Source organism: Corvus brachyrhynchos, unplaced genomic scaffold, assembly GCF_000691975.1.
Source record: "Corvus brachyrhynchos isolate BGI_N302 unplaced genomic scaffold, ASM69197v1 scaffold5, whole genome shotgun sequence".
NCBI classification, from domain to species: domain Eukaryota; kingdom Metazoa; phylum Chordata; class Aves; order Passeriformes; family Corvidae; genus Corvus; species Corvus brachyrhynchos.
In genome coordinates, this window is record NW_008238321.1 from 8,307,369 (window position 1) to 8,321,227 (window position 13,859).

General features: G+C 41.1%; 1 protein-coding gene across 1 annotated transcript in view; it reads left to right on the forward strand.

Moving 5' to 3' along the window:
• The first annotated feature begins 8,520 nt into the window (after window positions 1–8,520).
• The window catches only part of CARD11 (caspase recruitment domain family member 11), a 46,583-nt gene continuing 41,244 nt past the window's right edge, over window positions 8,521–13,859 (forward strand). Inside the window, exons 1-2 of the mRNA XM_017734102.1 lie at window positions 8,521–8,619; window positions 11,177–11,299. Coding sequence (XP_017589591.1) covers window positions 11,287–11,299 — 13 coding nt within the window. The 5' untranslated portion in view covers window positions 8,521–8,619; window positions 11,177–11,286. The remainder of the gene's footprint in view (window positions 8,620–11,176; window positions 11,300–13,859) is intronic.

Sequence of the window (13,859 nt, forward strand, 5' to 3'; positions counted from 1 at the left end):
TTTCCAGGGACAATTGCCAGCTGCCTCAATTATAGGGAGCTGCAGAGCAGCAGGTTGTGTTTGTGCATTGATCCTACAGTGTCTGACTTCACAACCCTAGTGCCATCCAGCCACTGAACCTACAGACAATGAATATTCTGATTTTCTCTTACAGTCTTTTGCTCCGTGACAGAATGAGTTACCCTTTGCTTCTGACCATTCCAGCAGCACAGCTGGGTGCTGCCTCCTCTTCCTCTTCTTTTCATCCACAGAAGCGTTGAGTATTCATTAGAAAAAAGAGAGATACTATGACACCCACAGTTGTCTCCTCCTTCAGAAGCCTCACAGTGGGTTAATCTAAATTCTGTAACCAAAAAGAAGAAGTTGGGCTTTGTAGTGCCCCCTTCCTCTGCTCTCAGGGTCATGCCAGAAAGAATCTGTCCTTACTGCATCACCTTCACCCCCTCACAGCATGTGGAGACATTCTGAATTCTGCTGAAAAGGATGTATTTGTCTTATTCCAGAAATAAGTTTTGCCCCATGTCTATACCAAGTTTTGCCATATGTCTATACCATACTACATCTCCTGATAGTTCTCCCTACCACCCCTCCTCTCTTCAAGGACAGCAAGTTCCTACAAGGTCTCTTGTCATGATCCTGCTTCCTCTGGGCTTGTCAGAGCAGACACCGTGTTCCTGCTCCCCTGTTGTAAAGCTGCTGAGAGTTATATAAACAAAAGTAGCCGTGCCTGGTACACTGCCTCACCCAAGTGATGTGAAGCTGAAGCACTGCAGATGAGCCTGCAGTGCTTTTGTGGGGGTACCATGTAATGAGCCAATAAACCACACAGTTACTGCCTTCTCACATGGCATTTACTTTCTCCAGGGCAGGGAAAACCAATCCTGCCTGAGCAGTAATGGTCTCCAGCAACTATAAAAGTGAAATGAAAAGTGACACTTTTCAACTCAGCAAAATATAAAAGTGAGCTCTCCTTCTCCACTCCTCTGAACACTTGAGTTTTTGCTCCCAGCCAGGGCTGTCAGTTTAGACTAGACTCAGCAAAGTGAAAGCCTCTGCTGAAAGCATTGTATCATCATCTTAATCCATCTCCTCACATCTTCCTGTTTGTTAATTCATCCTTATTACGGCTTTTGGTACTCACTATCATACTTGTTTTGTTTCTTATACCCCAGGCATCCACAATGGTTTCTCATATGAAAAAAAGGTTGGAACTCAATTTTAATGCAATAAGGATCAAGTTGTGCTAAGTCTTGTGAGGTCACTTCTTGTCTGCCTCTGGTGAGAATGTCTGTGGCTGTGCTGGAAAATTTCAAGTCCCGTTTCTTCTGCATGCATAGGTGAATATTACTGAGCTGCTTGTTTTGGGAGAGGCAGTGACTACTGAGAACCCCAGATGAAGGTATTGTAGCAGTGTACAGTACTATTGATAGCAAATGTCTGTTTCTTAGCTGTTGTTGAAAGCAGAACACTACCACAGTCTTTAGAAATGTAAACTAATTCCTGGTCTGTTTCAAGAAATCAGGACAAAACCTCCCCTTTGTCTGTATATCTGTGCTTTCATCGTTACTGATCCTTCCACACCTGCTCAGCAGCTTCTTCCACCAACACTCCATGTCCAAGGTATGGTTTTCCCTTCTGTCCTTTCATCATCCCAAGTGCAATATTCATGTATGATTTTTTTATTCCTTTTAGATTCAAGCTTTTTTATTCCCTTCAAATTACAAGCTTTCTATTCTTCCTTGCTGTCACCTCTTTTCTTCTCTCTGAAGCCATCAATTACCAGAGTATTTCTCAGGAAGACCTTAGGCCAGTGACTGATGTATAGTTTTTGGACCAGAGCAGTGTTCTGTGTGTATGAAATCACTTTTAAGACAATTTCATTACCCTTCCATTTCCACTAGGATTTTTTCGCTTCCTTGTCCATACAGAACTATGGAGAGCTACAGCTTTTGGCCAGCAGATCTTCACCTGTTGGCTACTAACATCTTGTACTTCTGTCTTTGCAAGAGTGAAGTCTTCTGAAACTTATGTACCCGTCTTCACTGCTCCTCCCTCGTCTCCAAACCCTGTTTGCTTAATTACTTTGATTACATCATTGCTTAGTTACTTTGGTTGTATTTCCAGACACAGGCTGTGTCCAAATGCGAAACATGCTCCAGACCTTCTGTATTAAAAATAAATTAAATGGGAAAACATCAGATTCCCTGTTTCAACTTCTGTAACAGCACAGGACAAAGATTTCAGAGAATGTTTATAGGGAATGCATTCCCTGCCGTGTCAGTGGAAGACTGATGTTTTTCCAAGCAGCTCTTGGCCTTCATGACAGCCTGCTGTCGATGTGTTAAATCTCTTAAGACCCAAACCATAGTCTTGTTCAAACACTTGACTTTTCTCCTGGGAAGCCTGCACAGCCAGAAATGGATTGCTGACCATTCCTGAAGGAAGTGTCCTGTCTTGTTCATTAAGTGGACGATGCTAACAAACCTTGAATCGCCTATTAGTGAGTGGTTAAATACAGTGAGACCAAATACACTCCAGGCATGCTTTCATTTCTCATGCTCAGAGAAATACAACAATCTGAGGTACAAGACAGGCATGACTTCTGCTCAGGAGAAAGGCAGGCCAGGCCCTAACAACAGGGAGGTAATTAGCAAAAGGCTGTCTGGTGGTGTATTTTGAGAAATAATTATTTCGTTGTTGATAAATTTTCAGGATTCTGTTATATTGGTGTAGAGAGAGAGCTCAATAGATCCATGATAGAACAGAGAATTTAGTTTGTTTCACCGTGTAAGGATAAGAATTGGATACCATAGCTGCAAAGGGAATATATCATTCCCTAAATCCTGATATAAAATGGTAGTTCCCTCTTTCTGTCAATACTTTTAAGATTATTGCTTCTTTGTCTCACTGAAATTCCAATTTAGAAGTCGCTGGGGTTTCTTAAAATTTACAGGTTTTACTCTCTGGAAGTTTAAGCCTGCAACTTTATAAGCAGTTTTTCATATTTTGGTGGGCCAAAAGAGGATAGATGCATAATTTCATGTCTTTTCAGAAATAGACAATATGGTTTCTTTGTTCTCGCCAAAACTTTTTAGACTCTTAAATAAGTCTAAAGCACTATGCAGCGCTGTAAATTTTAGACAGTTTTTTTCAGTTTTATATGAAAGGACTGTGCCCATCTCTCTGTCCTTTCTCTCCTTTATACAAAATATAATGTAGGCACCTTTCTGTGAAGGAATGGGGGTCAATAAACTCAGCAGTGGTCTGGTATGTTTTACACAAGAATCAGGTGATTAACACATCAAACCAGGTAATTAGTGCAATGTCTCATAAAATCAGGCTTCAGTTTTATTAGATATCATTATCAATTAATGCAATAAATTTAAGAAGTTAGTAAAATCATGGCAATTTAGATCTACAGATAAAAACCTAGACCTATGTGTGCTTGAATTAATTTCATTTCCATTACTTATTTTGAGATGAGTTATCTGCATTCTATTACATCAGGTGCATCAGAAGTAACTCCATGAATGACAAGTGAATTAATGTTTGTTACAAATTTCATGGCCTGTAATGAGTGTGGGTATGTGGGTATTGGAATGAAGTGAAAGTCCTATAGTTGTAAAGGCATTCTAACACAGACTTGTCATGCAGTGAGAAAGCACAGCTTCTAGAAACCTACACTATTGTTTCAAAGAGAAATATTAAAAATTCTGACCCAGGTATTCATTTATGGATCAATAAATAGCAGTCATATAGTTTTATGGCTATATTTAATCTCACATATGTAAAATGTGCCGTGATATATGACCACTATTTATATGCATCCTAAGAGCTCTTCCACAGGAATGCTCAGAGTCCTTCCCTTGGGACCGACACAGTTAAAAAGAAAATGAACATGAGAGCTTGGGAGAACAAGTACATCCAAAGATGAAAAAATAATTTGTAAGCAGCAAGTCATAGAGAAATGCCACATACTGATCAAGTGGGACATCAAGCTTTCTGTCACTTCTGGGCCGTGCCCTATGTCACAGGGGCCAGTTCATTCTCACAAGAACTCTCCACTACCTGCTGCTTCTGCCCTCTTTCCCCTGCTTGGAAAATATTATATGTTCATAACCTGCCTCTGAATCCTCTGCTTTCAGAAATGATCATTGTCGTTTCGGCAGAATAACTCTGAATGTGATGTTGGCTAAAGCTTGTTCTATTTAAGGGAAACAATAAGGAGAAATAAGGCATAACATGGTAATATCTCAGTCTGACCTCTGGGATCTGATAACTTTTCCATCAAATTACTGGCTTAGCACAAGTTGCTTTTGGCAAATTCCTGTTTCATAAGCTTATCTCTGTTCTCCTCTATAATGAACCAACTCCTGTTCCTGCAGTGGAGCTGTGTATCTGTAAGGATGGCTTCAGCTTCCAGCCTTGGGAATGTGCAGTTCCTGTTGTTTGGCAGAGATGGATCTTAGGTGTGACTCAGTACAGTAATTCTTGCTTTTCTAATGTGTACTGATGATATGCTCACATGAAGTTTCATGTTCTGGTTTTGACACATCTCATTTATAGAACAGTTTCAAGTTCAAAGGTGTCGTGGTTCTTTTTAGAGATGAGGAGACAGAAGCACTGGTGGATTCTGTGAACCACAGTGGATGCAGAAGACCTGTAATGAAAGGTAAAAATCCTTAACTTCCAGGTCTGTGCTGCATTCCCTGGATATTTAAACTGTGAAAAATATCCCTTACCATTCAAGCTATGTGGATTAATATATAACTCTTGGTTTAGAAATTACATCATTCATATTATTAATTAACCCTAACATTGCTGTATCTGTGAGGTATCTTGTGCTCTCAGCACAAGTTTTCCTCCTCCTGACCTTTCAAAAATCTCTATAGATTCAAAAAGATAAAATGTTGAAGAATGCAAGCCATTAAAACTCGGCAGTTGTTTTCAATTTGTCTCTATTAAAATATGCATACTTTTTTAATTGGAATAAATGCTGGCCTATAAAGAAGACAAGAAAAATTTCCAATTTAAAACAAACAAACAAACAAACAAAAGTAACTCACCTCTCCTTGCATCTATTGAATTTCAAGTTTGATAGATTATCCTTCAGATTCCAGATATGTTAAATCCTTCAGGGCACTATTCAGAATACATACTGACAGTGCTACTATCACATAAATGGGGAAAGGTGACCTTGTGTTTTAAGCAAAAGAAGAGATATGGGACTGATTAATTTATTTAGGAAAAAATTCAACAGAGGTTGTTGAACTAAAATTATTTTTTCCAGTATTTGTTTAGACGACAATGATCTGGATTATATCGATGTTTCTTTTATCCGTAAGAGCGATTGGATTTCTTCCTGTCCCTCCTTATTTTAAGAAAAAAATATTGTTTTAGAAGTGTCTGCTTGATCTCTTAACTTTTTCCAGTTGTGGTATTGTTTTTTGGGGTTTTTTTTTAATAGACCAAAATATTGAACTATGTGAAAAAACTATTTTTACCACTTGCAAGAGAGAGGAAATATTCCTTTTTTTACCTCTCCAATACTTTGTCTCATCATCCATTGAGGACGGATATGAATACATAACTCATTGGTTGCTGTGAAACTAAATCATTTGTCTGGAAGGTTTAAAGATCCTTGGATTTTAAGCCCTATGGACATGTAATTAAGAACATATGGAAAAGCATAAGCACCTGAACTATGGCTCATACCCAATTTTGATGAATGATGTATGTGTAAGGGAAAGAAAAAAAAAGAAAGAGAATAGTTAGAATAACCACTAAATTAACTCTGACTCTGCTGCAAAGAGCGTCACAGAGTCTGGAGCTTCCCTCTCTTCGGCCTCAAGAAGGGGCAGAATTGGTGATAGAAATGCAGAACCGTAGAATCCCAGAGTGCTTTGGGTTGGAAAGGACCTTAAAGTCCATCTTTTTCTACCCTCTGCCATGGGCAGGGACACCTTCCAGTGTCCCAGGTTGTTCCAAGGCCCGTCCAACCTGGCCTGGAACAATCCAAGGATGGGGCAGCCGCAGCTTTTGTGGGCAACCTGTGCCAGGGCCTCAACACCCTCACAGGGAGGAATTTCTTCCCAATATCCCATCTAAATCTACCCTCTTTCAGCTTAAATCTATTCACCTTTATCTTATCAAAAGCTCAGGTCTGGTTCTTTGCTTCAGTGGAGGGCTGGTCTTCCGTGCCATGGACTGAGAACCCAGATCCCAGAATGGATTTGAACCCAAATTTTCCACAATGGGTGAATATGCTAACAGGTGACTGGGATAAATCCCATAATACTGTCAAACTTGACAGAGACTGTACATTTTGTGCAAAACCACGTAAGTCCCACCACTGTCAAATGAAACAGGGAATTTTATGCTCTCTGTCCCCCTCTGATATATGTTTGGCTGTCATCTTATTTCATAGTTGAGGCAATTGAAACACTGTTTAAATGTGTATCATAAACCTATAGATGAGAACATTTCCCTGCTGGATTTAAACCATTACCCCCAAAGGTGTTAAGGAAACCACACTGTGTGTCACTTTTTAAGATCAAGGGGCATTTTTGATGTTAATGCCTAGAAAAGGCAGATGAACAGTAACAGCTGCTTATGCACAGGCTGGTGAATTGAATAGGGAAATCCTTCTGTTCTGGAAGTCAGATCTCCAGAGAAAAATGATAAATTGTGAGCATCCTTAAGTAAGAATGATAGTCTCTAAGGATAGTTGAGCAAGGCTGATAATATAAAATATGTAAAACGGGGAAAATATTTAATACTTCTGTTTCTCTGCTCTAAAGAGTTGGAAGGGTTGTGTTAACAATATATACGGTGCTGCTGTGCTCAGGCATGCAGGAGAAATGCAATATATTAGTTCTCAAATCAGTAGTTTGTGAAACGCATTTCTAGTATCCAGGGATTTTCAGGACTGTTACACTGATAAGGAGTCAAGGGCAGTCTCCTCATGGGCTGGGATGGCTCTCTTGGGAGAAAAAGGGAACAGAAGAAAAGGAGCAGCAGATTAAGAGCTGGACATTTTAGTGTTTCTTTACTTCCAAATGCTGATTTTTTTTTAACTCTTCAGTCTGCAGATATTTAAAACTCTGCAGCAGCTTCAGTTCTGACTTAGAGCTGATGAATCACCTTGTAAAAAGACCTTCTGCAGGAAGCTGTGGTGTACAAGGAGAACCTTACACCGAGGGAAGTTTATTCCCATAGGAATTATATATGATTCCTGTGAGACAGACAGAAGGACAAAGAAGAGCAACTTTCCCTATAGACACCAATAACGATGTTCTGGTATGAAAGTCACCCGTGGGAGCAATAGTTAGGAGGCCAGCAAAAACGGGGAGGACTATCTAAGGTTCCAAGTCTTCTTCACTGGTTGACCACCTGATGTAATAACCTTGACATTTTGCTGGCTTTTTTATGCAAGGAACCCAAAGCAAAAGCCTGGAGGAAGGGAAGGTTCAGCACCACCAAAGGATTTAAGATGCACTTGAAATTCAGGTTGTACCACCAGGGCTCAGATCCTGCAGAATCAGACCAATTGGAAGGGACTAAATATGCTCTTCTTTTCTGAAGCGTCTGAGAAAGAGGGAGACAGAAAACATTCCAGGTGAGTCCTTCAAGGGGACTTTCAAGTGAGGGGAGTTCCTTTGAAAGCAGAGGTGCAATTTATTGTTTCCTGCACCAAGTTTAATGAAAGAAATCTGAGAAGCAATAACCAGCAACAATAACAAAAAAGTACTGTTTATTGTTACCCATTGACTGGACAGCTTGTTAAACTGAATGTTCCAGTGAAATTATTATAATTATTATTATTATTACTATTACTACTACTGTTATTATTATTATTACAAAAAAAGAAACAGAGGACAGAGACAGTATTTTTTTGAGGCAAATCAGTTTTCTCACCCCCAAAAAATAAAAATGGAACATTTCTTGCTTAGAACTCTACCGGTCAGACTAAGCCCTGCATTTGGGCCAGGAAAGCCACTTATTCAAACTCTGCAGCTTTTTGCTGTGTTTTAGGTGATGCATCTGAATTTTCTCGTTTTCTGGTTGCCTAATAGAACATAATTATTTTCTACACTTACATTGTGTGAAACACATTTCAGTCTGCCAGCCTCAAGGAGCTGCAACCTCACCATAACACTTTTATAGCTTGAGAGAATTTTTTACACCTGAAAACTGGGATTAAGATTGTAAATTCTTATAAAAGAACGTTGATACTCAGTTGCATGTGGCTTTGTGATTGATGACCGTATCCTGCTCAGCTAATCTCAGTTTGCCAGGAAAGCCTTTATGACTATGAGAATTTTAGGTCCTTTGATTTCTGTGATAGATTCCTTAAAGCTGCACAGGCTTTGCTGGATAATTGCTTCATCTCTAGAGCGTCACTTTCGGCCCAGGGAAATGTGGCATCTTCTTTAAAACAGTTACTGTACTTTTTGATCTGTTTGTAATCTACAGAATTAAACAAAGCAAAAGCAGAAACAGGAACAAATGAAACCTAACCCCTTGCTTGGCTCCCCAGGGCAGTTTCAGAGTGGGCTGGCTGATACCCTGTTTGCTGAAGAAATCAAGGACAGAAGGAGAAAGCTGTAATGAGACTTGGTGAGTCTTGATTTGAATTTTTAGCATGTTTTTCCTTTCAGGTTAGGAACTATGTGTGGAAGATCTGTGGTTTTAAAATTGAAGTGAAGCCACAGAGCCTCCTGCCAGCAGAGTTAGTTTCTCTGGTTGTGCTTAAAATGGTTCCTCTGTTGCATGCACAAATCAGCTTCCTCTGTGAAAGCAGCAGAAAGCTCAACTCAAAAGTGACTTGTATTGGTTTTGATGGAAGAATTGTTGGCCACGATTCTTACAGTTCTATTTCGTAGTTTTCCCCAAAGTTTTGCTGACTTTCCCCTGCTCAGAAACTGCAGAACCTCACCTGTGCAGTTGTCACATGGAGAGATTTTTGGCTGCTCAGAGCAGGAGGTTTTCCTGCACCTCATCACATGCAACTCCAGCAGTGTTTGATTCAGCAGTGAATTTTGATAACGTTGCACAAGAATGTAAGTAGCACATCACAGTATAGTCCTCACTGGAAAAAAATTAGTAGGGTAGTAGCAAGTTCTGCTATTGCTCAGCAGGAGAGAGAAATCCCTGCCTTCCATAGTCTTTGAGCTCTTGATTTAAAGAACTGGAATTGCTTCCAGAGACCTTTTCAGTATCATCACTATGGATAAACTTAGACCCTAACCAGTCCAGGTACAGTTACAAACATGTGAAATTAGAGCAGAAATAAGGGAGGATTGGAGCAGAGCTGCCCACCACATTTTGCTGCCTGGAATATATTCTGCACCCTTACAATTTTTGCAGGGTTCTGGTTTTCAGTTTGGTAAGAACACTTTATGTGTTATGGCACTTTGAGCCCTGTGTTTTCTCTATTTTCTTTACATTTCTTCTTTTCACTTTATCTCCTCACTTCCTCTATTCTGTTCTTTGACGCTGCTCTATCCTTTGATAATTTTTCCACTGTTCTTTTGTACTTATTTTCCATTTGTTGTGTTTTTCTTTATTCTCTTACCAAATATTTTTTTCCTTTCTTATTCTCTCACTCCACTACTGTCATTATGCTTTCCCTATCTCTCATAGGTCGCTTATGCTTATTTTTCTAGTGTTTCTGATTTTATTTCTGTTATTTTCTCTCAGGAAATAAAAACATGGCCATGCCATATGTACATAGCTGCTTTTTTCTAGTCACCCTCAAAGAAAAACTGAACCTTGCAAAAATCATGAGGGAGCAGAAGGCATTCCAGGCAACAAAACCTGTGGGTGACTCTGCTCGAATTCCCCCTTATTGCTCCTGTAATTTGATGTGTTTGCACTTGTAGCTGGACTGATGACCTTTGCAGCCACCCTTGCACACGGGCATCCTTATTACACTCATCCTTTCTTCAAGGGTTCTTCTCTCTGATCCTCACACATCCAGGACCTGATTCCAGTGAGACTTCACTTGTGCACATCTGCCCAGTGCAAAGGTAAAGCCTTGGGAGTGACTGGGAGTAGATCTCTACCTGTGCCTTGTACAAGAACCAGCACACCACGCAAGGGGTTCAGGCTCAGGATCCCTGAGCAGGGTGACAGCAGCACTGAAGGATGTTTCTAGAAGTGATGGTGACTCCTGGTCCTGCAGGACCACGACAATAGCAAGGGCAGGAGCTGAGTGACTTTGCTCCTGTGGGTTTGGCTGTAGGGAGGCTCATGGTTGCATCCTAGAGGTAAATGCTCTCTGTGAGATCCACCAGGGCTGGGCTTGTATGTTGGCCTGAAGCCTGAAATCCAACATTGAAGAAATACAAGGTACTGCAGCTTCTTTGTGTCAGCAAAAGCTCCTTTTGGAAACACATTGCTTAAAGTATCGTTCATCTGTAAAATAATCTAATGTATTAATCTAAAGTAAGCCCTGTTGACTACCTTTTTAGCAAAAGAAGCTACTAATAAAATAGATGATTTAATGAAAAACCTTTGAAACCTTGGGAAAACCCAGAACTCCTTCTGCCTGGAACTGTTATTCTTGAAACTCTGTTTTCTTCAGTTCTTTCGTTCTTTTTTCTCTCCCACCTGCTTTCTACCATCAAGTGCCCTGAGACACCAGGGCTGCTGCCCTGTGCTGGGAGAGGCACAGCGCCAGCCAGGCTGGCACTGAGCACGTCCCCTTGTGCCCGAGGGAAACATGCCCTGGAAGCGTGTGGAGCTGGAAGTGAGGCACTGGAGACGAGCTGCTTTTTTTGCCTGAGCCGGGCATTTGCGCTGCCTCCACCTCTGCCCTCTGCTCTTCCTGGGGAAGGGGCAACGGTGCCTCTTGATTTGCTTGCCTGCTGCGACAGGGCTCTGCTGTCACCTGCCTGCAGAGTCATTTGCAAACAGGCTCCATCGCTGGGGAGCAGAAATGTGTTTTTTTCAAACCCGAAGCAGATTTATAGTCTGGTTTCCTGTCAGGTCTTTGCATTTTCCTTCTCCGCCCCTCCCAGTCTCTGACACACTTTTTCTTACTTTCTGTGCAGCTCTTTGCTTGTTCTTCCCCCAGAGCCCCAGCCTCCTTCATTCCTGATTCTTCCAAAACTTTTGCACTTTGGGAGCCAGGGGGTGTTTTACTGCTTGTGTTTCCTTTACTTTTCAACAGCTGCAGAGCACAAATAACCTCTCCAAGACTCCTGGAGAGACGCTGACAATTGCATGGAAGCGACATAGAGAGTGCAGCCTGCAGAGCTGCAGCGAGACAGCCGGTCACTCATGAGCACCCAAGGTAAGGAAAGCAGCTGTCAGAGCAGCTCCACCTCCCTGCTGGCTACCATAGCACTTGGCTCTGATCACTTGAAGTTCCACTTTGACCGTTTTTGCATTGATACTCAAGAGTTTCTTTGAAAATGGTTCCGTTCGTGCTTTCCTTGCCCTCAACAGGTCTGGTACTTTGCATGTGCCGATCTTTGGAGCCCAGGGCTCAGGGAGGCAAACAGGTTGTAGCTGGAGGTGCAAAGGTGCACTGGGAAAGAGAGTTGATATGGAGGTCTGGAGAGGGGAGATGAAGGACTGATCATCAGCACTTGTCTCCAGGGAATTTCTGGTTCTGCCCATAGTGTGTTGTGCTCTAGCCCTTTCTTTAAATCTCTTCACTGAGACTTATGCTTTCTGTTAACTAGTAAAATCTTTCTTATTTGGTTTTCTTCCTCTTTTCATTCGTTCTTCTCACTTCCTTTATTCTATTCTCAACTCTATCTCTAATTATCTTTTACACCATCTTTTTATGCCTTTTTTTCATCAAGAGTATTTTCTGTGTGACAAATGTTTCCCTTGTTTGTTCCTTTCCTTTCCCTCTGCCTTCTTTCATGCCTGCGCAATAGAGTGTACATCCTCCCTCAAGTTCTTAATCTCTCCCTCCTTCCCCTCTGTCAGTTCCTTCTTGTTCTTGTGTTCTCCTTTCCTGTTGCTCCTCCAGCTTCACACACACGCTCCTACTTCCTGCTCCATCCCCTCTCTCATGGGTTTGCTGCCCTGGCAAGTTCCTTTTGCCCACACAGAGGTGTTGCCTCTCCATTGGGCTGTCCTTACACACATGTCTCTTTCCTGTCATTCCCTTCCATGGACATGTGCAGGATTTGCATATTTACGGTTTTGGGGGATGCATCCCGAAATAAGAGACTTTCACACTTGCATAGCTTCCTTCCAGTGCTCAGACTCATAGTTAGTCATTCACAACAAATAACCACTGTCATCCTGTCTCTCTGTTTCTTTTTGTCTCACAAACAGCATTTTCTAACACCTGTAACCTCCTTTGTCTTCCTCTCCACTCTCAAATACAGCCTGCCCTGACTTTGTGTATTCTATCCCTTCTCTTTCTGCCATCCCACTCCTTCCTACCTCCTTACCACAGCTCTCCACCAGGTTTCTCTATCTGTTTTTATCTTTATATTGCATTGAAACTGGGAGGAACTGCTGATGCAGATGGGCTTGCACTGCTGCCTTACGATCCCTGCTGCCAGCCTGCGGGGGAACCAGAGGAAGTATTGCAGTCTCTCAGCTCCTCTTTCCTCTGCAGAATATGCAGCCTGAGTAGAGGAAGAGCTTAGTGATGGGACTGAAGGTGGATGAAAAAATGGGAGAGCACAATGCAGAATGCCTTTGGAAAACCATAAAAATAGTGCTATTTGATCATAAATCTTTTTACCAAGCTTAATAAACTTCTGGAATTCCTTCCCCACAGCAGAATTTCTGATCTGACTCTGGCATAGTTTTTGTCCTGTTGATTCCTATGGGATTCCAAGTCTCAGAGGTAGAAGTTCTCAACTCTAATGCTGTAGTGGGAGTAACTTTGCTCCTAGGATCTGGAAACAGCTCATGTCTTTTATACCAGACATATTGGTGAGTCACCAAGATCAGGCATGGCTAAAAACTGCATTCAAGGACAATATCTGGTATTATTCCTTGCTTAAATTTGTATGCTTTGAATCAGATATGACAAATAAGTGCATTTCTTTGATGAAGCTTTTTAGCCTCACCTTTTTAAGAAGGACTATTGAGACTGAAGATTTATTTCTATGGATGTTCTGTTGTGGTCTTTTGGGAACTGAATATGGATCACTTACTAAACTCAACTGAATTAGTAAGAGAATTATTATGTGGGAGAATTCTCTTAGCGATCTGTCCTGCTCTCTCAAATTGTCTGTCTCCTTATGAATGAAAGGAGCTTCAATTTTATGTTTGCAGTTATAAGATATCCTTTCTGATTCAGAAAGGCCTTTGAGCTGTGAGCATTCTCTTCTCAATACAGAAACAGGTACATTAAAATATTTTTGCCTTTTGGAACTTGCAAAAAGACTACAAGCCTAGAACAATAAAATAAGAGATGCTCATTTTATACATACAGGTCTAATATGGCTCTTTCTTACTCTGTTGTAACTCACCTTGTGACGGGAACAGCATCTGTATTCCTTTGAGTCATTCTACCAAACTTGTGGATTTTGTGCCTTGTTTTGTCAGTATATTTTGCCCCCTATGTGCTGGTTTGGGCAAATTTGGAAATATTTTTGGCAAATTTGGAACCCTATTACTGGTTCTTTTGGTAAAGACTTGATGTCTCCCAGAAATAAATTGGCTGAGACAATGTCTCTTTTCTCTCTCTCTCCCCCTCCTTTTTCTTTTGCATTACATAGTTTGCTTGTGTTGAGTTAAAAATGGACATCGTCAAAGGTGTGTTGTGACATTTGCAAGGGGATCTGGAGACAGAAATTTTATTTTTGTGTGTATGTCCAGCTTCTTGAATCATGTGTCTGGCAGAGGAGAAATTTCAGCCAGGAAGAGCCTGGAAC